The sequence below is a fragment of the Hippocampus guttulatus genome, chromosome 16 (genome assembly GCF_054856545.1).
Source record: "Hippocampus guttulatus isolate MCC_2025c chromosome 16, RoL_Hgut_1.0, whole genome shotgun sequence".
NCBI lineage: Eukaryota > Metazoa > Chordata > Actinopteri > Syngnathiformes > Syngnathidae > Hippocampus > Hippocampus guttulatus.
Genome location: NC_141276.1, coordinates 977,803 through 1,001,688, shown reverse-complemented (window position 1 = coordinate 1,001,688; position 23,886 = coordinate 977,803). Strand labels below are relative to the sequence as shown.

The 23,886-nt window shown below is 46.2% G+C and overlaps 4 protein-coding genes across 15 annotated transcripts; 2 read left to right on the top strand and 2 right to left on the bottom strand.

Moving 5' to 3' along the window:
- Positions 1-283: 283 nt before the first annotated feature.
- On the bottom strand, positions 284-9,125 carry naa60 (N-alpha-acetyltransferase 60, NatF catalytic subunit). Of its 4 annotated transcripts, none has more exons than XM_086132705.1 (7): positions 8,986-9,125; positions 4,169-4,284; positions 3,908-4,037; positions 3,698-3,794; positions 3,324-3,558; positions 1,821-1,990; positions 284-1,736 (listed from the first exon to the last, which is right to left on the bottom strand). In XM_086132705.1, exons 2-6 carry the CDS (start codon positions 4,276-4,278, stop codon positions 1,834-1,836), a joined length of 729 nt encoding a protein of 242 aa, XP_085988831.1. In that variant the 5' UTR covers positions 4,279-4,284; positions 8,986-9,125; the 3' UTR covers positions 284-1,736; positions 1,821-1,833. The 4 variants fall into 4 exon arrangements, with proteins under 4 accessions (XP_085988831.1, XP_085988832.1, XP_085988829.1 ...); XM_086132706.1 differs by lacking the exon at positions 8,986-9,125 and adding an exon at positions 8,461-8,932; XM_086132703.1 differs by lacking the exon at positions 8,986-9,125 and adding an exon at positions 5,339-5,541.
- Positions 6,668-12,679, top strand: dnase1 (deoxyribonuclease I). 5 transcript variants are annotated; one of them, XM_086132701.1, is made up of 11 exons: positions 6,668-6,743; positions 7,321-7,459; positions 7,659-7,747; positions 7,869-7,955; positions 8,424-8,539; positions 9,023-9,135; positions 9,209-9,363; positions 9,444-9,537; positions 10,035-10,234; positions 11,010-11,175; positions 11,782-12,679. In XM_086132701.1, the coding sequence occupies exons 1-9, from the start codon at positions 6,733-6,735 to the stop codon at positions 10,083-10,085; spliced, it is 855 nt and encodes a 284-aa protein (XP_085988827.1). In that variant the 5' UTR covers positions 6,668-6,732; the 3' UTR covers positions 10,086-10,234; positions 11,010-11,175; positions 11,782-12,679. The 5 variants fall into 5 exon arrangements, with proteins under 5 accessions (XP_085988827.1, XP_085988823.1, XP_085988825.1 ...); XM_086132699.1 differs by lacking the exons at positions 10,035-10,234; positions 11,010-11,175; positions 11,782-12,679 and adding an exon at positions 6,860-7,134 and having other exon boundaries at positions 6,674-6,743; positions 9,444-10,028; XM_086132700.1 differs by lacking the exons at positions 10,035-10,234; positions 11,010-11,175; positions 11,782-12,679 and adding an exon at positions 6,865-7,134 and having other exon boundaries at positions 6,680-6,743; positions 9,444-10,028.
- On the bottom strand, positions 10,484-13,116 carry eci1 (enoyl-CoA delta isomerase 1). 2 transcript variants are annotated; one of them, XM_086132696.1, is made up of 7 exons: positions 13,018-13,116; positions 12,551-12,676; positions 12,134-12,261; positions 11,842-11,988; positions 11,605-11,726; positions 11,333-11,511; positions 10,484-11,146 (listed from the first exon to the last, which is right to left on the bottom strand). In XM_086132696.1, the coding sequence occupies exons 1-7, from the start codon at positions 13,058-13,060 to the stop codon at positions 10,980-10,982; spliced, it is 912 nt and encodes a 303-aa protein (XP_085988822.1). In that variant the 5' UTR covers positions 13,061-13,116; the 3' UTR covers positions 10,484-10,979. The 2 variants fall into 2 exon arrangements, with proteins under 2 accessions (XP_085988822.1, XP_085988821.1); XM_086132695.1 differs by lacking the exon at positions 13,018-13,116 and having other exon boundaries at positions 12,551-12,896.
- LOC147192298 (uncharacterized) lies at positions 12,603-22,873 on the top strand. 4 transcript variants are annotated; one of them, XM_086132688.1, is made up of 7 exons: positions 12,603-12,750; positions 14,282-14,433; positions 14,839-15,014; positions 15,574-16,357; positions 16,469-17,189; positions 17,453-17,521; positions 17,902-18,895. In XM_086132688.1, exons 2-7 carry the CDS (start codon positions 14,298-14,300, stop codon positions 18,002-18,004), a joined length of 1,989 nt encoding a protein of 662 aa, XP_085988814.1. In that variant the 5' UTR covers positions 12,603-12,750; positions 14,282-14,297; the 3' UTR covers positions 18,005-18,895. The 4 variants fall into 4 exon arrangements, with proteins under 4 accessions (XP_085988814.1, XP_085988812.1, XP_085988816.1 ...); XM_086132686.1 differs by lacking the exon at positions 12,603-12,750 and adding an exon at positions 13,138-13,777; XM_086132690.1 differs by lacking the exons at positions 12,603-12,750; positions 17,902-18,895 and adding an exon at positions 22,751-22,873 and having other exon boundaries at positions 13,138-14,433.
- Positions 22,874-23,886: the final 1,013 nt, after the last annotated feature.

The following is a 23,886-nucleotide window of genomic DNA, read 5'->3' as shown; positions in this document are numbered from 1 at the left end:
ACTTAACTGTGCCATTCTGGACCTATATTTTGAAAGTTAAGCGATGACAATGGTATAACAAGTGCGATATGAATAAAGTTTGATAAAAAAGAAAACCGTTTTTTTTTTTAAATCAAAGTGTTTTGCATGTTACAGTGCAACACTGGCCCCTAGTGGTAAGGAAAATGTGAACGTAATACGCGGTTGCTAACGTACAAGTGTGAAAGTGCCAACCAGCTCTAATCAGTGCTGTTAAACAAACACGCACGCACGCACACACACACACACACACACACACAAATAGTTGTTACAATCCAAAGAAATTTTATTGCATACAAACTGTCTGAAATATTCTTTTGAAATTCACACCTTTGAATAACACATTTCACAGCCACTGTTACGTATAACGTGTGACAAAACGCAACCAAAGTGGAAAAACTACAGTGTAACAACAACAACAAAAAAGGTCTGCTTGAACGTATGTAGACCAACATTTGGCACTTTATACGCGCTAATTCATGACCGTGAAACAGATGCACGCACACAGATGGAACAAATATTTCTATTTTGGGAGCATTAAGTACTGCATACAATATATATCAAGCAGATGTTGAAATCAAATCTGAATCATCATTTAAAACATGACAAACGAGTGGTCATTCATTTACATTAGCAGCAACTTCACAGATAGGGAAGCGACAGACTGCATCCAGTTCTTTTCAAACCTTTAAAATGAGGACCTGAGCAACTGTGCCCTTCTTGTACGGATGATACTACATGGGTAGTTATTAAAGCCAACTTAATCGCAATGTAAGACTTTTAAAATGGGTTCGCTTGATGCGAAATGCCTGTAAACATTTTGTTGCAGCGGGTTCCAACTGTGGTAATAAGCTGAAATGTGTCCGTCTGGGTGGGTGCTGATGTCACAAATACATTACAGTACAATCGGTTATTGCACAAAGAAAGTCATTTTCATCCGTTTTCAAAAGGGAACGTCATGTAACACGCCAGTGATACTAAAATAATTGCCGAGCCGCATTGTGTTTCATTGTTCCCAATAAATTACTCGCTCTATTCTACACGACAAGCCTTAAAAAGCATTGCTAGAGTCACAGTCCAATGAGATGTGTTCTCGGGTCCCGATGTCGCAGTTTGATATGGACTCAAATTCTATCTAGTCAAAAAGAGAAAGGGTGCTTATTGAAAAACGGGCAGCAGCAATATAAGACACACTGTATATGAAATCTATTAACTTAGTATATATAATATACCAATAGTAGCCATACACGTGAATGAATTGGGCGAGGCGGGGCCAAAATATATAGGTCGGGTCGGAATCACTGGACTAATCCAATGCAGCGGGCTAAAAATCCCTTCCGCACCAAATCAGACTTCAACTCTGACACCGTGGTTCAGACATATGTCTGACACTGCTCAGTTTTGGTATGATAGACTAAACACGCGTAACTATCGCAATCGTGGAATGGAATAGTTGTAACAGATTAGAATAACTGATGGCTAACGGGAAAACATTTCAAACCCCGCCATTGCTCCGTGCTGTCAGTGTATTTGTTATCAAGACATTGCATGTTTGATAACAATGCAGTGCAACCACCATGCAGAGCGACAGGTCGAGATCTTGTGCGTCAAACATGCATTGATTCCGGGTGAACCCAGAATCTGTGTCCGACGCGGCATGCCGAGGGGTGGGAATATACAACTGCATTCGGGAAGACTGGTGAGAAACGGAACACTTCCTGGAGAGGGGGAAAAAAAGGGATAGAAAACATTAGAAGCTGAGAGACGAGAAAAATAACGGTCATATGCAATGAAGTCGACACCTGCAATGTGGAGTCACATTGTTCGGCCGTATTGTATGCCAGTCTTGGAGGCGATGTTGGACCATGGTAGCAGAGATCGCAGCAGAGACTGGGCCTGTCGATACAACCTCTGTGGGATGGAGCAGGGGCTCAGGTTGGCTAGGGTTGAACCAATGTGCTGGATATAATCGGTGGAACGCCAGGTTAAAGAAATATGTATATATAAAGAGAGAGAGAGAGAGCGCGTTTTCTAATGCGCTTCTCCTCACGAGGGTCGCGGGCTTTCCTGGAGCCTCTCCCAGCTTACAGTCGGCAGGCACCGTGAGGCCGACGTGCTAACCAGTCCACCACCGTGCTGCCTTCAAGGTAGCCGAGGACGCAAAATTAAAAAAGAGAAGCCCATTAAAAGCTCATTTTAAAGCTTACAGACTCAAAGTGGAATAGGCACCGCGCAATAAGTTTGGTCAAGCAGAAGATAGAAGATGGGAGCTGAATGTGGACACAAATAGAGAAGCGAGGGGTTGAGCTGAATGTTTGTATAATGTCCCACAAGTCACCGACCACAATAAAAATGATCGTCAGTAAGCACTTTTTTCCCCTCGTCATGTATGGAGCCTTTCACAATTAAAAAAAACAGTACGCGCGCACTTGGGTTGAACGATTAATCACATTCAAATCGACACTGCAATGTAGTACGAAGCAATTTTCAAATGACGAAGGCCGCAATGTGAAAACAAATCTGCTATGTTTCGTTTGGTGTGTCGGCTTGACTTTTTTTTTTATAGAAGCCCCCCGAATATAATACACCCCCCTACAAAGCCACCCTTCAAAACTTTTTTTTTCCTCTGTACTTGTATATCATATGGTCACCCGTAAATGTGAATGCTTTTAAATCCATGTTGAAAACTGCTTTTCCCAATTTCCCCATTCACGATCAAGGTCTTTCAAAGTATTTTTAAAAACGCGTTCTCCAAAATCTTGTCTCGCACCGTCTTTTTCAGCAATGGCAGCGAGCTACTTTTTCTTGCTTTGATTTGCGCCTAACTGTGACGAAAAGTGCTTTTAGATGCTCCGTTTTTCATGATACGATGCATGACGATGAAATGACACCATCTAGTGGATGTAGGAAACAATGACACTTAGTACATGGAAAGATGGACATGGAATTTCACATCAATTCCACAGGCTCCCACATTACTCAGCATGCACGCAGAAATTTGTTACACCGTTCGGTGACTCTCCAAGATGCAGATGGCTAAGATCATGCCCAACATGGGCGCATAAGTGCCGCTGATAGCTGTTGCCAATGCTAGCAGGCTAATTTGGCGAACTGATCCACGATCGCACAGACTATTATAACTGCCGCATAACGACCGCGGAGCATGTGGTTATTTATTTATTTATTTTTTTGTCATTAGCACAGTGCTGAGAAGTAGGTCAGTGAGTTCAGTAATAAGGAGTTAGAAGGCAACTACGCTCTTATTTAGCTCGCAAACAAACAAAAACATTTCAGCAAAAGGATATAATATTGTCCAAGGTGGATGACCCCCATTGATGTAGAGCACATACGTGAATCCATCTTTCAAGACGCCATGTATGGAGTAGTAGTAGGGCAGGTAGTGGTGTTGCTTGAAGTCCCTGTTCTCGTAGAAGTGTATGGCAGTGTTGTTGGTGGTGAGAACATGCAGATAGATGGCCTTACAGTGGTCCTGGGCTGTTGTGGAAATGTGCTCCTTCAGACTGTCCAGCAGTAAGGAGCCTGAATGGAGACACGGGTGGAGAAGGATCAAGCGGTGTCAAAATACATCAGCTTTTTTGATTTGGATTCAGTTTAGGATTTCGTGGTGGTCATGGTGACCCATGCCGGTCAATGTTTGGCATTCTTGTAAGTCACTTACCTATGCCGTGTTTTCTGAACTCTTTAACCACTCCCAGGCTGAGGATGTAGGCTACCTGTGTGTCCACAGGGAAACTGGATGCAAGAACATCTCCGTCCTGACACACGCATGCATGCAAAAAACACAAACAAATTGACATTGGCGTATGAATTACTGGTGTACGGTGGTACCTTGACTTAAGAGTGGAATGCAATGAATAAAACGGCTTACCTCTTTATGTACTTTGGTCCGACCTTTGATCTCGGCCACAATCATTCCCACAATGCCTCCTCTGAAGGTGGCGGCGAGAGAAAAGAACTTCTTGTTCGAGGTGATGTCCTGGTACCATGAGTCTGGGTACCTGGGGTTGCGTCACAGGGCAAAACAAGTTGTTATTCGGCGATCCAGCCCCGAAAACTTGGAAGATGTGAACATGAAACATCGAAATGGGCTCATTGTAGCTAAATGTTCTCTCCATAAGTTAACTCTTACTCGATTGGAAACCAGTCACCGCAGAGCAGTTTCACGCTGTCTATGTCATCGTGGCACAGGAACCGCAGCTGGACTTCACTGAGAGCTGTGGGAGGCACCACGTCACTCATTCACACCTGCAGTGGAAAAAAAGAAACGACGAGGGAGACCGAATGAGTCATTGTTGCCGCTCAAAATGAACGACAGCACGATTCTGGAAAATTATGCGTGTTGAATATAGCCACAGATACTATTGCGATATTTAATGTGTCCCTAAGCAAAATGACATGTTTACAAGCTAATGAAATGTTTTGTTTTTTTTACAGGCAGCAGAATAAGCAAGATCAATGTTATTCTAAGCTAATGACTTGGAATGCCCCGAGACAGTGTTCACCTTTTGTAAGGCGATGCGCATTTAAGGTTTCATCTGACTGATTGCAGTCAGATAAAAATATAATAATCATACAATTCCTTATGGAAGTTATTGTACAGCTTTGCGAGATGCATATTGCACAGGCCTTTATTGCAATGGCAAAATTATTTCAATGCACTGTGCAGCCCTTCCGGAAGATACCTTCAAATAATAAAGGAGCATTCATTTACTCTGCAATTACAAAAATTGCTTTCAGTTCAATAATATCCAAAATGCATTGCACTTCTGATCAACAGGAAGTAGAGACTACATATCATCAATTACCAAGTACAAAACCAAAGATATAACGGCTTCATCCTCAAGTTGGTCTTTCAACAGAACGGGAAATAAAGAGCAGCTGACAGCAAGAACAATGTCAGGAAGTCGAGAATTGATGTGGCACGCGGGGAGAATGCTGGTGATGACAAATGGATGTCAAACAGAGGACAAAAAACGTGAGTGCCCAATGTCGGGATTTCGAGCTTGTCATTGTAATTTTCGTCATATAGGTTTGCAAAATCACGCATGATTCCACTTGACGCGAACCGTGGTGAAAATGTCTGCACAGCTTCGGGTAGTAACACCGATTTCACCATTTGGGTAAAAGGTCTGCACAATTTAGGAAAGCGCCGCAGGTTTCTAAGCTTCAGTCTTCAGTAGAAACAATAAAAATCGTAAATACGTTAGAAAGATCGGAGTGGGGGGAAGCAGTTTGCCACTACATCACGTGAGCTAAAGGCAGCTAAGCTAATCTTTTGGCTAAGCTAACGTGTTCCTACCTTCTTTCAACTCTCACACCGAAGGAAAGTCAAGGAGGTTTATATTGTTTGGTTATAAACCGGGCGGCTCCCTACTTTGGATGCAGCATGACAGAACACACGTCCACTCTTGATTCTCATTACGGTCATCGATGCGAGAGCGAAGCTAAACCAAGCCACCCTGGTCAAAGCTCGCGACCGGATGTTTTTTTCCTGTTGACTGCAGCCGCGCAATGACGTCACGTTTTCCCCGATGCCGGGCTTTTTGCTACTTCCATCTACTGGCCATTTAATGTATCGCTACTATCGTCACAGTACAACGACGCACAGTTTCAGAATCTTTTTTTTTTTTCAACGTGTTTGATCTTTTATGAACGAAACAAACATAATAATGTTATTGTTTAATTTAATGACAATGTCCACTGCATCTTTGTAATTTTAAGTATCTTTGTGAAGCATTTCCCAATCCGCCATACAGCTCCTCTATGCTTACAAAACGTTGGGTTTGGCTTTTGGATAAAACTGCACAGAATGCACCATAATCATTACAGGTGACCTGAATGTGATTTCATCCAAACTTTAGAATTCACATGTGCATCTTTTTAACCAGAATTCCAAAGAAAGAAGAAAGGGCGTATGAATGGTAATGGAATACTGTCGAAGTAAAAATATATTGCTACTGTATATACTGCATGAAATAGTAGAACATTAGCAAGACAAGACAACTCAAATGAACACCATGTTGTTATTTTAGCTGCAGGTAGTGCGCATATGGTATGATGTGAAATCTTTTGAGCTCAAGTCCTTGGCTCCAAAACAAGACCTTAAATAAACCTTCTTATCTGGCATTCATGGCATCTGTTGCCTTCCCGGCGATTGGCCTTCCACTGAACCTTTTAAAATGGCATATATTAAATATTAAAGGACAGAGAAATACATTTTCTTTTTGCGTCTGTATGACAAGAACACGGTGAATGTCACGCAAAGGTCATTAGAAAGGAAAGTGTTTTTTTTTATCAAGCAAAGTTCTCTCAAACAATTTTAAAGGTGGCATGTTAATAATTAATTTGACATCTTTGGTTATTTTCTACTTGTATATAATTTAAAGTCAGTATTTACAGGGTAGGGGGGGGGTCAATCTCAACATTTGTGCCCCCCCCCCCCATATAAATTGAAAATACAGATGGCGTTCGCTGTGAACCTCCTCCATTGCCATGTGGTGACCTCCAACATGGCTCTCACCCTCTGCCCTATCCACAATACCCCCGCCTATCTTTCCTCCTGGCCAGCACGATGTAGTCACATGCACCCGTGGTCAAATAAAGACAAAAACAATCAGTGATTCCGTTGAGAAGTTCCAGTGGTACCTTTGAGGAGCCACACTGACAACAGGCCTTCTCATCAACACGCCGACTATGAGGATCAGGTACAGCTACTACGATACTACGGCTTGTCACGATAAAAACCTTTTCTTATTGAATCACTGTGAACAGGATACAGCAGTGCTTAAAAGTCATTTTCCTTCTTTCTGGGTATCGTAAGATCAGAATCCTCACGCGTGTGTTGCCGAAGTTGGAAGCCGATAGCCAGATGGAAAGGACGAGCGCTGTAGAAAATGGATGGATACTATTAGGAGGGATGGCAGGAATTTCATCATTAATATTTGCATCCGCTTTTTGTAAAATTTGGTGTGTCTAATGTAAAATATCTCAAGCCCAATAAAGGTTGGGGAACACTAGCCTCATGGATAAACCATGCGCGTACAATGCATGTCCTAACAGCGTACAACCTGGGAAACCTTTGAACACACTTTAAAGGTAACTTTGGTCTAACCTGAGTGCGGTAATGCATTATCTTGTAAATGTAATATTTCACCCAGCATAAACCGCAAAACATTCCTCTGAGCTTCAGTCAAAGTCATCGCCTTTCTTTTGCAATGCGATGCCAAATTTTGGAAGCGATTCATTTTCTCGATCGCTCGGCGACCTCCGTGTGACCCGCAGGATGCATCTGGTGTGCAGTTTGGCTCTGTTTTTGTCCCTGCTGCATCTGTCTGCATCGTTGCTGTTGGGAGCCTTCAACATCAAGTCTTTTGGCGACAAGAAAGCTTCCAACGCAACCTTGATGAACATCATCGCCAAGGTCAGAGACCTATGCTGTATGACAGTGGCATTTTCTCAGTACTATTTCATACTGGATTGCTTAGCAGGACTTGTTTATTGACAGACGCAGACTTAGCTACTGTACGTTAGCAGGGCGTGGAAGATGACGCCGTATTGTGTATTGACCCATGTCACCAAGAGCAAACACATTAACGATGCATTTTGTGTCGCTGTTACAGATCGTCCACCGATATGACATCATACTGATCCAGGAAGTCCGAGACAATGACCTCTCAGCCACCCAAAAACTCATGCACCATGTCAACAAGTTCGCATGAATATAAAGCGTTATGTATTGTCGTTGAAAGAGATTTGATGAGATCAACACAATAGTATCAAGGAACATTGGAACTGCTCACTAATTCATGCTGTTTTTTTATTTTTTTCAGAGGTACTCCACAATTTAGGTACAAGCACATCGTCAGTGAGCCATTGGGTCGTAGTTCCTACAAGGAACGATATCTCTTTCTATACAGGTACACACCGGACTTCGATATAGTTAGCTTTTATTTTTTCAAATTCAGTTCATTTTAATTCGGTTTTAGAGCGGGTTTGTTTGTTTTTGTTAGTTTTTAATTCCTTCATTTGATTTGGTTTTTATCAGCTCTAGTAATGGTATTAGTTTTCATAAAAGGCACAGCCTATTTTTGGAGTGCAAGATGAAAAAAAATGTCACCAAGTATTCCCAAATGACAGCTCAACCCTTTTTATTTTGTAGTGCCGAGGACTCAGATAGCATTGTTTTATACTCCTTAAACTTTTATAAAACAAAATTTGGAATGCAGTGTACATAACCACAGACTGTATAAAGCTCAACAGGCTGCCCATCAAAGTGTCAGGATGACAACAAACAAAAAAATGTAAAAGGTTTATAAGAGGAAGCTTGTCCGGAACGAAGCTGAAATGCAATATATCAGCAGCCTGTGATATTGTTTCTTTCTTAGGGAGGCGACCGTGTCAGTGGCCAAAAGCTACACTTACGATGACGGTTGTGAGCCCTGCGGGACCGACACTTTCATCAGGGAGCCCTTTGTCGTCATGTTCTCCTCAAATGACACGGGTAGGCACTGGAACAGATGATTCAATGAACGAATTTTCAGTAACGACGGCTTTGTGTCCCTAAATATATTTTGGATGCTGTTTTTTTTTAAGTCTTTTTTCCTCGCACATCGGGTTTTGGGGTTATTTTCATTTTTTGTTTTGACCTCCAAAAGGCTTGCGCAATTTAGATTTTACCATGCATTGTCAGTTATAGCGATGATGTTAAAAAATAAAATCCACGCCATTTTTGGGGGAAGATTTGTTCACTATGCCAAATTGCTACTTACTGTTAAGTGATTGCGTGAGGCATTTTAAGAAAGTGCAGCCGTCTGATTGTCGCGGTTTTATGTCCGCTGTGAAAAAGATCAACAAATCACATTGTGGCCTCAGTTTTTGGAACAGTGAACTGCAGATGGTCCCCCCCCCCCCCGCCCCCACTCGAAAATTATTGGAAAGGATATTCACTTCCTGATCTTCTTTCCCGATTCCCTTCTGCTTCAAGCCGTGAGGAATTTTGTTCTGATCCCACAACACACATCGCCAGACTCGGCCTTGCAGGAAGTGGACGAGCTGTACGATGTGGTGACCGATGTCCGCGCCAGATGGCGCAGCAATGTGAATCTGACTTTATTGAGCCAGAAAGGCTTCGCGACAGCGGATGAATGACAGCCGTACGTCTGACCTGCAGGACATCATCCTTCTCGGCGACTTCAACGCGGACTGCGGCTATGTCGCGGGCTCCGAGTGGCAGCGGATCCGCCTCTTTACGGACAAGAGCTTCCATTGGCTGATCCCCGATGAGGCCGATACCACGGTGTCACACACCGACTGCGCGTACGACAGGTAGATACGCACAAATTCTGCCGCGCAGACATTCATAGCCAAACCATCCGCGAAGGATTATTTGTATTATGCGTTTTTAGGATCGTGGTGACGGACGACGTGAAGAAGGGGGTGGTGGACCGCAGCGCTGAGGTGTACGACTTCATGGCGGATCTGAATCTCAGCTTCGGGATGGTAAAAATGTTTGTGGGGTGGACGTTGGCACATTGCAAATACGCGAGCGCTACAGCACCGTCAAAGATACTGGCGAGTGTCTTCTCTCATTTATTTCACGATTCCTCCACCAGGAGCAGTACTAGTGCTTCAGTCGCTCCTTTGTTCCCTCCCGCATCAGACAAACTCGTCTCATCAGCCTCTCCAAACAGCTTTGTTGAGCTTTTGGGGGCCGTCCCATCTCGTACAAATGGGCCCGCCCATCTCGAGTAATTGTTCAAGCCATTGTTAACTCCTGCTCCTTTCATTTGAGGCGGCTGTCTGAAGTTAAGCCTCTCCTCGCACTCGGAAACGGTCATGCATGCACAATGGTCAATTCATATGTGGGTCTGTGCATGCGGACTAGAATATGCAGGTTCTCTTCTTTTCCGTAGAAAATCAACTTTTTGGAATACACCGAGTTGATGATGCTGAGGCGCAGAAATACCGTTTACGTGTATATTGTGTTTCTTTCTCAGGCGTTAGCTGTCAGTGACCATTTCCCTGTGGAGGTGAAGCTGCTTGTATGAGCCCGAGATTGGCGAATCCCCCCCCCCCCGCGCAATCTAAACATTCACCGGGACTCCACAAGAATCACATGAATTAAATCCAGTGACTACTCCGTCCGCCTTTTGTGACTTCATGCACGGCTATTGAGATGTTTCACGTGGACCATTTGGTGAATATTCAAACACAATTTCGTCTACTTATTTGTACCATTACATGTTAAGATTCAAAATGTGAATTACGAATGATTCACATTCTTGAAAAAAGGAAAATAGTCTTGTCACCCTGACGCCGATCCTTAACTCATTCAGTACCAGCCAATTCTGGACCAAGTCTGAAAAGACGTTTAAAAACGTCTTTGGGAGTGAATGAGTTAATTGCCCACTGTATTGCATAATAGGGGACCGGCCAGGACAGCACGTTTGTCGAATGATCAGGATTTATTTCAAAGCCTGATGTTATACACCGATGGCTTTTGTTAGTACACTCATGCACGTGGATCACTGTACACCAGTGGCATTAATACACTTTAAGGCAGCAACAGCTCCCACCTCCTCTCAAAAAAAGTGGATTTTAACCATTAAAAGTACATTCCAAGAACAAATCAGAGACAATTGAATACAGGGGTGGGGGGGGGGGGTTAGGTCAGGCAAGCTCCATTTGTTCATCCTCTCAAGCAAATTGAACTCTTTTACGACATTATATTGCATGGAAATGTGAACAGGCCTTCAATATCCCGACATGCCAGTCTCCCCTTCGGAAAATAAGTACAGTTTCTTCATATCGTAAAGTCGCGTTGAACCTGAAGCGGCGGTGCCGGACAATGACGTGTTCGTATGAGCGGAGCTATTGTTCGCTCGGTCAAGTCGTTGTGCGATGACTTCGGATCACAGGCCTTCGCGTCCGACATCATCCCGTTAAGCCTTCCTCTTTTTGAGCATCTCCAGATACACGCGGAGTGAATTCTGGATGGCATCTTTGGTGATGAAACCCACAAAGTTTTGGACATCGGCCTCTCTTTTGGATGTCATCCTGTCGACGGTCGGCTTCCTCATCATGGATTTGGTGAGCTGTCTGGCGTGGGCTGTGAAACAAAGAAGATGGCTGGCTCAGGTCAGTGACGGCGAAAAGGCATCCGTTGGTATGTTGGAATGTTTATCGTTTTAAAAATCAAAAAAGGTTGATCGGATTCTCCCAAAATCGAACACGGGTGAGAGCGGGGACAGAAAGCCCGATGCGCCGGCCTGCGGCTCCTCCCGCTATCACACACCTGGAATGGCCAACCACTTGGCCATCGTCTGCTCGGCTGTGCTCATGAGCTTCTCTTCCGGTACTATCTGGTCCACCAAGCCGATCTTCAGAGCCTCCGCCGGGCTGTAGAGCATCCCCAGAGCCAGAGCCATCTCGGTGATGCGGTGGCCCACTGTATTAGCCATGGTGTCCTTAAACCTGCCAGCAGCCCACCAAAGAGAGAGCTTCGCGTCACCCCGATCATCAGGTCCCAAATTTGCCCTCGGTGTTGCTATGGCCTTAAAGTATTACCAAAAAGGGGCAACGATGCCGAGCTGAGTCTCATTAAGGCCGATGCTATACCGTGGGTTGTCCACCATTATCCTGTAGTCACACGTCAAAGACACGAGACAGCCACCTGCAGGACTGGAGCCCTGTGGAAGCAGGGAAAATTACGGTTAGGTTTGTGTTTGTTTTTTTTTCTCCCAGCCAAGGTCTTAGATTGGTCACGACGAGAGAGAAAAGGGGTTTCGTTTCAAACCACTTTACATTGATTGCGGCTACGGTGACCATGTTGGAGCTGTAGAGTTTCAGCCACATCTCCTGAACGGCTTTCCAGAACTCCCCGCAGCTTTCTGGACTCTTGCCATACATCTCCAAGATGTCCAGCCCGGCCGAGAACACCTTGGGCAGACTCTAGATCGCAAAAAGCAGGACTTTCTTTGTGAACGGGACGACAAGACGGAGCAAATTGAAGGGGCTATCTAAACAGCCGCGCCTCGTTCTTTGTGAATTGGGCCTGTAGTGTTGGAAAAAGAAATGAACAAAAAAAGTTTCATACAGAGGTGATGATGAGGCCTCGGCAGCTCTTGTCCATCTCAAGCTTTTCCAAGCTGATGCAAAACTCTGTGAGGAAATCCAAACTGAGGCTATTGACGGGTGGACTCTTCATATGCATCACAGCCACGCCTACATAAGACATCAGATACACATACCAAAACAAAAAGTGCGGCTGTTCAAAAGAAAGTCAGTCATTAAAGAAAGAAAGAAAAAAAAGACCGGACAAATTAGAGATTGGCAATTCATCGTGTTGTGACATTTGATCACTGGCGCACAATTTGGATTTTTTTTTTCCACCCGTTCCCAGCAGTTTAGACATCAATGGTTGTGTTTTGGTTGTTACTCCGAGTATTACTAACAAAGTCATAAACACCTTCAACGTGACCTTGGCCACACTTGAAGCAGTCTCGCAAATCACCTGTACTCTGGTCAAAATCCACAGAAATCTTTGCCGATGTGGAGTTGCTTCTTTGCTGCGCAGCAAGCACGGTCGATGCACACACTCTGCCATGTCTGCTGCTGGAGGACGGCTGGGAAAGAAAGCCTGTACAGGACACACGCGCGGACAACATGAAACCACCTACGGAGACATTTCGAAATCCACTCTGTTTAAAATGCGTAAGTGACACATGACAGTAGACGAGGCCTGCGAAAAGTAAGTTCAAATATAAACCTACATTATGCAAGGAGTTTACCGATAATAATAATGAGGCTATCGTTCGAGTGCATCTAGGACGAGACCCTCTGTGACCCTTGCTCCGCATTCTGTGCGACACCTAAACGGCACAACTAGACGAAGAGCACTTCCACGTTAAGGCGGTCTTCAGTTGAGAACTAAAATGCAATGTGCTGCCTGCCGATTGTAGCGATATATGCGCAACAAACCTGAAAAAGCACACTTAGTCCTCAAAGCTGCTCTCAACGCCATTTTTTGCTCGCCGCTGCTGCTTGACGAGGAATATTTAGCGCTTTGAATCCACAGTGGCCAGTAGGTGGAATTACAGTTTCCGGGTTGATATTCCACTGTGGAAAAAACACGGTTGTGCGTGCGTGTGTGTATATAGATATAAAAATCTAGATGAAAGTACGTTTCGAAGTTAAAAACGCTGACGTTTTGTGTTCTTGTTGTTTTCCAATTGATTGTTTTATCCTAAAAAGTTTACCCTCCTCTCCACACAAATATTGACTGGAGTTAAGAGCAAACGTAGTGAAGGTTCGTCACAGACACCAGGATGACACCATCGTTTAAATTTAGCCACCCCTGCTGTAATTGATCATTCAGAATCTGAATCCAGTACTGTAAATGATATCCCGAGTTTTACTTTTAGGTCCAAATCCGATTATAAATGATCAAATAATCCACTGACCTGAAAATGCCCACCGTGTCTGTCACGCAGACATAGACCAGAACTTAAAAAGTCAATGGACTTTTTATCCTGGCTACCTATTCCAATATCGGCCAGGCAGTATTGGGGTATCGATATCCAAATATCGATCCATCCTACTCTGGCGGATGTAACATAAGTAAATAGTGGAACCATTAAAGGTGAGCGAGTGGGCAGATCATCCTGTAGGTGTCTAAGCGACAGCCAGAGCTCGAGTGTGTCTTTGGAGGGGTGCCGCGCACAGAGGCTTCGCTTGACCAGTAAGTATCACTTTTGACTTGAGAAGATTTTGTTTTTCTTGTTTTGCAAGTGCAATTCAAAATCTCTTGAAAGAATGGAGCTCGACTGGACGGTCGTTGCACATGAGGTTGTGTTGATGCTAATAATGACTGGCTCTGATTTAAAACAAAAAAACATTAAAATGATGATTTGCAGAATTTGACCATTTAGCCAGATTAGACATATTGTACTGTATGTCCTTCCTCCAGTATAAAATCCATACATAAAATGACATGTTATTTATTGGATTCGCTTTTCTGCATTTCTTTATATTCACGAAGAGAATTTTGACGAGTAAATGTGCACAGCTTTAACTACACTTTTGTATCAGGTAGTTAATTCCAGTGAAAACGTTTGAATATATAAACACAGTTACTTGACTAAAAAAAAAAAAAAGCTTTGCTCCACCCTGAATGTGATTGAGCGGGAAATCCATCCATCAATGTGCGTCCCGCTGCTTTCTCTGTGTTGTTTTTCTTTGAAAGATCACCCCGTGAAATAATGGATCTCATGGAGTCGGAGGACATGGGCGGCGGCTGTGAAGAGAAGAACTGTGGCCCACCGTCAGCCTTTCTGGAGGACTGTTCCAGCCAAGATTGCGATTGGGATCAACCTGTGTTTGGATTCACTGAGCTGGGTTTGTACTTTATGTTTGTAGCAGTAGGAAAAGAAAAAAATCGATACATACATTTGTGTGATTGCTATGACCGCAGGGACTCATTTCACCTGACTTTTACAGCCAAAGTAACACTTTAGGATTCTACGCGGCGGGTCCGATGGAATGGAAAGGACTGTCCAACTAATTAAAAATCAGTGAGGGAAAACTGCATACACGTGACCAAAATAGCTTTTAATAAGCTAAGAGGCAAGACAGCCAATTTGGGGGGGGGGGGGGGGGGGGGAATCATAGCAAAACAGTAACAAGTGGAAGAAATGACACTCCAAGAGTCATGATACTGGATTCAATGAATTGTGCTCACATGCAAACACGCATATGAAGCAAAATGGCTGAGGGAAAGGAGGCCTCTCTTTTCATTTCTAGTGGGCGTGACGATCATCTACATTCCCCTACTGCTGTTTGGTCTCCTCGGAAACGTCCTCACAATTTTAGTGGTTTGCCTACGTCCGCACATGAGGAGTTCTTCCTACTTGTACCTGAGCAGCATGGCTGTCAGTGATCTGATGATACTCCTGCTCCTACCTCTGGATCTCTACAAGGTACGTCTTAGGCATGGCTTGTCGTATTGTTTTGTGTACACGGTTGCAATCAAATGCAAAACATTGGCCCGGGATGCGTGTCGATTATTTTCTTTTTTTTCTTTTTGAATGAAACTAATTCCAGTCCAATCTCCGGACGGCGAAGCCGCGCACGCGCAAACGTGCGCGGGAGATGTCAGAGTGACAAATGACGGCAATGGCGATGATCGGCATGCGAACGCGCTCCTGATTTCCGGAGTAACTTGTTTGTCTTGAATGGCAAATGAGTGTAAACTGTCCATCAAACAAAGGAAACTCATGATGTCCAGATTAGGTTTCATCGTCATCATCCGAAAGGCCTTTTTGCTCTGAAATGTCACGTCATTAGAATTGCGTGGCGGTGTAAAATGCTCAGTTTGAAGACGCCATATTTAAAATTGTGTGTCTGTAATTTCGAGGGGAAAAAAAAGTCTAACATAGGGCGTTCCTGAAAGGATACACAAGGAATTCCCCCCGCCCCCCCCCCCCCCCCCCCCAGGCAATTTGGGACAAGCAGTGACCGTGTTGCTTTCTCTCACAGCTATGGAAGCCCAGACCGTGGCCCTTCGGAGACCTGGCCTGTAAGATGACCATGTTCCTGTCCGAGTCTTGCACCTTCTGCACCATCCTGCACATTACCTTCCTCTCCCTGGAGAGATATGTGGCAGTCTGCTGGCCAATGACGGCAAAGACATTGGTAACGCGCCGCAGGACCAGGGCTCTCATCGGCTGCCTGTGGCTGGGCGCCGCAGTCAGCGCGGCGCCGGTCTTGGTGATGGTCGGGGTGGAGGAAGTTGGACGAGAAGATCTCGGGCTCGGCGGTTGGAGGGAGAATGCCAGGTGGATGGGCGAGGACGCGGAACCGCCGGGCTTCGCACCGGCTGCGGATGAGGGAGGACGTCCGTCGTCTTCGTTTGAGGGAGAAGGAGAGGAACGAAAATGGGGGGAGCGAGAGAGCCGGCGCGAAAGGGTCAGAGAGCTGAAATTGTTCGATGCGGAAGAAGAAGGAATGGAAACGGCCGGTGAGCCGAGCAAAAAACACGCAGGTGAAGTCGGAAACGAAACGCAAGAGATGAAAGAAGACGAAGGAGGAGGATGGGAAGCGGGTGTTGCCGCGCACGCCGCCGACAGTAGAGAGTGCCGCTGCACGCGATACGCCATTTCCTCTGGCCTCCTGTCCGCCATGATGATTGTGTCCAACCTGTACTTCCTGGTCCCGGTCTGCATCCTCGGACTGGTCTACGGTATGATCGGAAGGACGCTTTGGCTGCGCCCTCGGAGCAGCCGCAGAGAGCAAAGTCATCGGCACGCCGTCAAAATGCTGGGTGAGGAAAAGCCACTCTCGCTCGGCCAGCTCGAGTTTTCTCCCGCCCTCATCTTTTTGCAATTTGTGGATGCAGATTTCCTTTGATTTGTTTGTTTATTTGTCCCCACAGGAGTGATCGTGACGGCATTCGTCCTGTGCTGGCTGCCCTTCCACATCGGTCGGACCATATTCGTTTTCTCTCTGGGCACCGGCGCCGACCAGCGGAATCTCGACACCGATGAATCCATCGACGACGTCGGCGCCGTTACGAAAGACGCTCGAGCGGACTCGCCCGTCGATTCTAAACTGCCTTACTCTTACGAACCACCCACCAGAAGTCAACCACCGCACCCACGCGCGCTTCCGAAAGATTCGGCTCGCCCCCAACCGTCACCGCTCGCAGATAAGACGAGGCGATTTAACGGCGGCGCGGTCGACTCCAAACTATATCACGGGACCCGGGCGCAAACGGCTCAGGGCTCGCGCCGGAGCGCGCGTCTGAGCTCCCTTGCCGTCGCGGCCGCGAGCGCTCACGCAACGAGTCACGCCCCCGACGCGGCCTCGCCGGGCCGCGGGGCGCGTCGACGCGGCCGCGGCTCGCAAAGCAACGACACGCACTTGGCCGAGGAGCCGCGCGGTGACTCGCCTTTGTATTTCCTCTATTATCTGTCGCAGTATTTCAACCTGGGCTCCTCTGTGCTGTACTACCTGAGCGCCGCCGTCAATCCCTTGCTGTACAACGTCATGTCAGCCAGATACCGACACGCCGTCCGCGACCTCCTACGAGCACGCTCGCAAAGACGGGACCGAGATTTGCGGACCCTTGAGACCCGGCGCGCCACTTTGAACATGTAAGACTTGAATTGCTGCCCTCGTGTTGAAAAACGTTCCTTCTTTCGACTTGAAACAAAGCACTCACAGAAATGAGGGATATTCCACTTTTGGATGAGATTTCAGAATACGTTTGTAATCATGGTCCATGAATCAATCTCCCAATGAAATAATATATCGATAGATATTTTTGACACTTCCCCTTTTCATATACCAAGGCTGCCCTGCTAAATTTGATCAATAATACGTTGACGTGGTGAGGCTTCAAACCGAATTTTCTCAGGGTGAAGCGGAGACTGAACTTGACGTTTGATGGAGTGTCGTCAGCAGGTCGCAAAAAAGGATGCAGACGGTAAGGCCGACGAGTGCAAGACAACAGTCCATTGATGGATCAGACGACAGTTTTTTTGCCCCCTTTTGGCAATAGCGCGCAAAGTACCAAAACGGCAAGAAGGCCGAATTAAGTTCGCCTGTAAGAGGTGAGCAGAGTACTTTAGGTTCGTCTCGAAATTTCAGCCCAAAGCAGAGAATCCCGAACACGGGGCGCCTAGAGCATGTTTAGTTCGAATTGATGGTTTGGAAATTGCCGTCCAATCAATCGAATCGGTCATGCAAATCCTCTTTGCCCCCTCCTGACCCAAACCAATGCAGCAGGCTCATTTTTTTTCTTTTCGAACCGCTGATTGTCACTCCTCCATTTTTATTAATCGGGCGCGTGTTGATGTTTTTCAGGAGGGCCGAACGTGCCGCGCGCCCTCGCCCAACACATTTGACACACGGTCCGCACAGCACACGATTTCGCGCTTATTGTATTGCATGCTGGACACACCGCTGAATGCCTTTATTGGATTCCCCCCCCCCCCCCCCCCCCGCCACCATAACGCCGTTGTTCTCGTGTTGTCGGCTTCACGATGGTTTTGCTGAAGTTTGGAAAAACGGAGCGGCCTCGGGCGAAAGGACAATTGATCGGATTGGATCTGTAAGCCGGATGCTCTTCCTCACATTGGCTGTTGATGTCTTGTTCCAGGGCAACAACATTCATCTCTAAAATTGAGAGTGACTTCTCAGATGGGTGGGGAAATCATTCACCTTTACAGTTTGCTGTCACATGACATCATATCGTACACCAAGATCATTGCAGAACACAAAAGCCATCGGGTACCGCGTCTGACTTTCTTTTTTTTTCCTTCAGTGGCCATACGATTGCAAACGTTGCTGTCGTCAAAATGATGTGTACGGCAGTACATTGATCCCCCCACCCCTCCAATTGTCTTGGCATTGAATGTTTCACGTTCATGTAGAAGTTTGGGGGGGAGGGTGAAGAAATGCCTGATGATCCTGTCATAAGTGTCAACTCAACTCTTCGAATGCTTTATTTCTGGGTGTAATATTTTGTTTGGCCTTGTGCATTGTACAACTAACTGCATTTGAGTGGTGTCAGCGTTAAAAGGAATGTATTGCTTGCAAGGTGGGCCGAGCTGCGTTCGTAGTACAGCGCAGTGGTTTTGCTCCAGCGTATTAGTCTGCAGTTTGACGCGGACATCAAAGATATTGAACAAAAGCTCGAATGTTATTCTACATGTTGAATTGTCATTTTACTTGTGATTTGTTGGTACAACGTCCGTGTACATTATATTTGTTCATCCACATACCGTGTAAATGTCTTTCGTTTCGTTGTTATCAGAAGCCGACGTAAAATAAGCATTAAAACATTGTTATGGGCCAAGTCTTGGACCTGGATGAGTGATAATGAGCGGTACTGACACTTCGCACCGCTAGATGACGCCGTGGTCCTTGCATTCATTCGGGTGCAAAGCCAAACGGACGCTGTGGAAAACGGCTTTTTGATTCAATTGAAATCTGGTTATTAATCGTTCAATAGTAGGATTGTCGCAGACTCCGAAAAGTGATTTTAGTCCTTTGTTTCGAAATCCATCAAATATGAGGATGCAGACTGAGAACAATAATGTGGTATTGAGCGTAATGTCATGATGGTGATATTTACTGTAAGATCTGCGGGGGTGGAGAAAATGGCCAGCGCAGTGGTTAGCACATCCGTCTCACAGTGCGGAGGCGCAGGGTTCGATTCCGGGCTCCGGCCTTCCTGCGCGGAGTTTTCATGTTCTCACCGTGCCCGCGTGGGTTTTCTCTGGGTACTCTGGTTTCCTCCCGCATTCCAAAAACACGAATGGCAGGTTAATGGAACACTCAATTGTCCTTAAGTGTGATCGAGAGCGCAAATGGTTGTTTATCTCTGCGTGCCCTGCGATTGGCTAGCGACCAGTTGAGGGTCTACCCCGCCTATTGCCCGAAGGCAGCTGGGGTAGGAGCCCTTGTGAGGAGAAGCGGATCAGTCGATGGATGAATGGATAATTGTACTCCTTGAGGCACAATTACCCCCCCCCCCCCCTCCTCCGCAGTGAACAATCAGCGGGTGCCACTTTCATCTTAAATATGATGCAAGCGGCGTATCAGGTGGCTCTTTCTGGAGGTCTATACCGAGTCCACCTGTGAGAACTTGGGAAGAAATATGCATTTTCATTTATACTCTGCAGTCTCTCCAGTTGCGTCCAACATTGCATCATAACGCCACTCGAGCAATAGGCGAAAATAAAGCGGCACTTCACGGTGCACGGTACAGTGGGGAAATCAGCCGTGCGTTTCTCCCCTACTGATACAGATTCAATCAAATCTTGGTGCGTTTGCGTGGCCCCCAACGCCGTTAAGCAGGAGACGATTTCGATGGACCGAAGACCTCAATGAATCTAACGTCACCACGGGTGCAATTTGGATAGGCACGCACGCCGCGTGATATACCGCTCACATGGGGCGCCGCCTATTTGAAAGACGGCGCAGAGTCACGACTCACCGGAAAACCCTTCCGTTCTCCCTTTTCACCCGAGTAGAATGCGCAGACGATTTCATTGTGTCCCCAAGCTCGGTGCTGAGAACCGCACCCGGCGGCGGGCGGCCTCGGCTGTGAGAGGGAGAATGCCAATGAGCGTTAATTACGGAGTTTGATGCTGCCCGACGGCTGTGCCAATAAGATCACCCGTGAAGAAAACGCAGGAGAAAGATGTCACTCATTTGAAGACACGAGAGAAAGTCTTCAACCCGATTTACAAAGATGGACCGTGCATTTTGGATCCCGCTCGCTCTCATTCGTGTCACGGGCGAGATGTGTTACGATTCCGGAAGAGTCTGGAACAGAATCGGATCCCACAAACGCAGACGAGGATAAGATCGGTCACAAAAAATGTTGATTGAAGAGAAAAATGAGTACAACAGAGGAGGCTGGTGACAGCATGTCTGTTATTGGGGTTCGTCTGAATTCCATCTTGGGTTCGCTACCTTGATGGTTCTCATGACGAAGGTTCCCAAAAGGTGCGCCGAAGAGCAAAGGATGCTTTTGTTATTCGGCGAATGCTCATTCTTTCGTTGCACTACCTTATGGATCCACGCGCCTTATTGACAAGTGGAAATGAGGTCGGGTGACAAAGCACGACGACGCTGGCGTGCGCGCTTTGAAAATAACATGGAAAAGCAATGTATCCCCCAGGAAGGAATAGTGATTTTGACATGAAAAACAAAGTCATGTCGATTAAAACAACGACCGTTGACTCTACAAGGTAAGATGAGGAGCGGGGGTGGGGGGGGGGGGGGGGGGCAAGTCCGGATGATGGGATGTGCAAGGCCCACCGGGACCAAACCCCGTCGCTTCAGTCGTCCTCTTGGTGAAATTTTGTTGTGCCATCCAGGTCTTGATTTCCTTCAAACAGGATAAAAGTGGCACTGAATAGAAAGTGTCTTTGCGCTAACACTAAGGAAGGAAATAGCATGTTGCCTACTTTTGTTTTGTAAATACTGCTCTCTCGTGTTTTTCCAGTTGAATCCCCGTCGAAGAATTATCTCTCAATAATATTTGGACAAAGTGATGCAGAACTCTACTTTCTTTCATCACGAGTCAAAGTTTGCCCGTCGTAATTAAGGTGCGCGCGATGTTTTCTTCCACTATTGAAGAAGGTCATGAAAAACATCTTCAAATAAAAGGGCTGACATCCCTCTTCAACGTGGGTATTCATTTGATTCACAGCGGATGTTGTTCGATCATCTCGGTACAGTGACTAAACATAACGGCGGGAACGGCCTTGCTGTTCTTGCTCAAAGAAGCATGTCGCTGCCCAGCGTCACGTCCGCCATCTCCGGAGTGAGATGAGCCAAGGCGGATGTTCGACTTGCATCACATTGGAGATCACAAGCAGATGACAAAAGTCTTTGCCTAACATGCTTCCCGTGTGTCCAGTGGCTCATGTGTGGGTGCGTGCGTGTGCTTACGGGGGCCTAGTTCTGTCAAATATGTGTCTATATTTTTTTATGAATCTGCGTTATGGAGCGCCATTCTTTTGCTTTTGCTGGTCACCATAAAAGGCCACAAGAAAAAAAGACCTGAACAGTTGCACGCGCTGATCCATTTCATCCCAAACATGCTCAATGGCCGCCATGACCGGTGACTCTGCTGCCCTAACAAGACCTCGGATGCTTTCGACATCCAGGAATTGTCTACAGACCCTTGTAGGCATTTTTATGCCGTGACATGAGATGATGAGTGTGGATGAATGGCGCAACAATGGGTCTCAGAATCTCGTCATGGCATCTCCGTGCATGTGCGGAGGTTCTTTCGTTTGATGAATTTGAATGACATTTCAGATTTAGTAATAACATTTCGATTCCTGGGGCGGCCCGGTGTGCGTCTGGTGCAGGGTTTGATTCCGGCTCCGGCCTTCCCGTGTGGAGTTTGCATGTTCTCCTTGTACCCGCGTGGGTTTTCTGCGGGTATTCCGTTTTCCTCCCGCATTCCAAAAGCATGCGTGGCAGGCTCATGGAACACTCTGCGAATTGTCCTTAGGTGTGATTGTGAGGGCGAATGGTCGTTGGTCTCTGTGTGCCCTGCAATTGGCTGGCGACCGGTTCGAGGTGTCCCCGGCCTACCGAGGGCTGGGATAGGCTCCGGCGTGTCCGCAACCCTTGCGAGGAGAAGCAAATTAGAAAATGGGACACTGCTTTCCATTCTTGTAGCGGTCTTTGCAAGTGCTTTAATCCGTTGGCGTTATTGGAACGAGTGCCTTTCCCGTCATTATTTCAAGTCCGACAAGTGTTTGGGCTGAGTGAGATAGCGACACATCCACTTTTTCAAAATATAGTTCCTCCACTAACTACTTCCGTCGGTCCTCCGGTTACAGCTGTTAAACTGGGCAGAAGTAGAAATTAAAAAGGTGCCTGCCTGTCATGCTGGCATCAGCCATCAATCAGACCACAATTTGTGCTTGGGAAGGTGAGATTTGCTGAGTGGTAATGGCTGCCTGACACACACACACACACACACACACACACACACACACACACAATGGGCACAGAGGACAGAAGAAAAAAAAAAGGAGCAGGATTCATTCCTCTCGGTGAGGTGAGGGAGGTGGGGAGGAGCGAGAGATGCTTTATAAAGGCGCAACCTGCTTCTGGTTCAACTTCCAGGAAAAAGCACCATTTTGCTCCTAATTTGCGGCACCTGTGAGTTTCCCACCAGCGCCTTAAAGTGAGCATGGAGGCCGGAAAGTTTGCCACCGTGCTGTTGGTGGTGCTGACGCAGTCTCTTTGCCTACTGGGAAGTCCGCTCAGCAGCCGCGAGGAGGGCAGCGAGCTACTGTGGACGCTGGAAAACTGGCAGGTAATGACGCTTACAGCTGCTATTGCATTGCTCTTTGTTTTATTTGATGCACTGACCCGCCTTGTATTTCATGAAAGAAAATGTTTTTTTGAACAGGGACGTAGGATACAACATAGAGAACCGAAAAGCTAAAACAAATGTGGTAAAAATATTGGAATCGAACTCTTCACCCGCTCGAAATTGTCTCCTATTTGCCCATGAAAGTCCCAGAAGCTCCTGTCACCCAGACCTAGATCCAAGATTACATAACTAATCATCACAATAAACATATTCATAACCATAAAATGAAGCTAGGAATTGAAATCAATGTTCCCCCCTTTCAGTCAAAAGAAATTTGACTTGGGTTTAGAGGAATTCTGGACGCCTTTTGCATCCTTTAGAAATGTACACAATGATGCTGTGCTTCAGCGCCAGACGGCTCCACTGCCATCTTTATATCCACTTGTATTAGGTTCATTTCGAGTTCACTTGGCACAATCACATGTCCATTGATCTATTGCCCACTCTGTGTGTGTGTGTGTGCGTGTGTGTAGGAGCACCCACTAGAAAGGGGGCTAACCATCCGTCTGGCAGACCTGATCAAACGCTCTAAAGCGCAGCAGTTCCACGGCCTGATGGGAAGGAGCTTAGGTAAAGAAGCACATTAAAAAAACAAAACAAAGGCATAATCTAATCACGGTCATAATAAGCGTGCTTCCAGGGGATTGCGCCGAGTGCCTTTGAGTCTGTTGTTTTATCGTAGCTATATGTTACACGGTGTACTTCTCATTTGCATGCCCGCTATCTTCCAGAGCTATCCCGTCCGACCAGTCTGGAGATGAAAAGTAATCTTTTTATTCATCTTTATTTTCCGAGTCATCCTCCTCTTTTTGAACGCTTGCTTTCTTTCTCGTCCCCAGGAAATAAAGGGGAGATGTTTGTCGGACTCATGGGGAGAAGAAATTTAGATGAAGGTAGAAATGTTGGAATTCTCAGTTAAGTTGATTTTTATTTGG

Coding starts and splice junctions, on each gene's coding strand:
- naa60 (XM_086132705.1), bottom strand. CDS start 4,278: ATGAGTGACGTGGTGCCTCCCACAGCTCTCAGTGAAGTCCAGCTGCGG. Junction 4,038..4,168: donor GGTGACTGGTTTCCAATCGA/GTAAGAGTTAAC, acceptor ACGCAACCCCAG/GTACCCAGACTCATGGTACC. Junction 1,991..3,323: donor CATCCACCTTGGACAATATT/ATATCCTTTTGC, acceptor CTGGCGTTCCAC/CGATTATATCCAGCACATTG.
- eci1 (XM_086132695.1), bottom strand. CDS start 12,896: ATGCGGAGCAAGGGTCACAGAGGGTCTCGTCCTAGATGCACTCGAACG. Junction 11,989..12,133: donor GAGGCCTCATCATCACCTCT/GTATGAAACTTT, acceptor TTTGCGATCTAG/AGTCTGCCCAAGGTGTTCTC. Junction 11,147..11,332: donor CAAGTGGTTGGCCATTCCAG/GTGTGTGATAGC, acceptor TTTGTTTCACAG/CCCACGCCAGACAGCTCACC.
- dnase1 (XM_086132697.1), top strand. Junction 7,460..7,658: donor TGATGAACATCATCGCCAAG/GTCAGAGACCTA, acceptor TCGCTGTTACAG/ATCGTCCACCGATATGACAT. Junction 7,748..7,868: donor CTCATGCACCATGTCAACAA/GTTCGCATGAAT, acceptor TATTTTTTTCAG/AGGTACTCCACAATTTAGGT.
- LOC147192298 (XM_086132688.1), top strand. CDS start 14,298: ATGGATCTCATGGAGTCGGAGGACATGGGCGGCGGCTGTGAAGAGAAG. Junction 17,190..17,452: donor CGGCGCGCCACTTTGAACAT/GTAAGACTTGAA, acceptor GAATTTTCTCAG/GGTGAAGCGGAGACTGAACT. Junction 17,522..17,901: donor CGCAAAAAAGGATGCAGACG/GTAAGGCCGACG, acceptor GATGTTTTTCAG/GAGGGCCGAACGTGCCGCGC.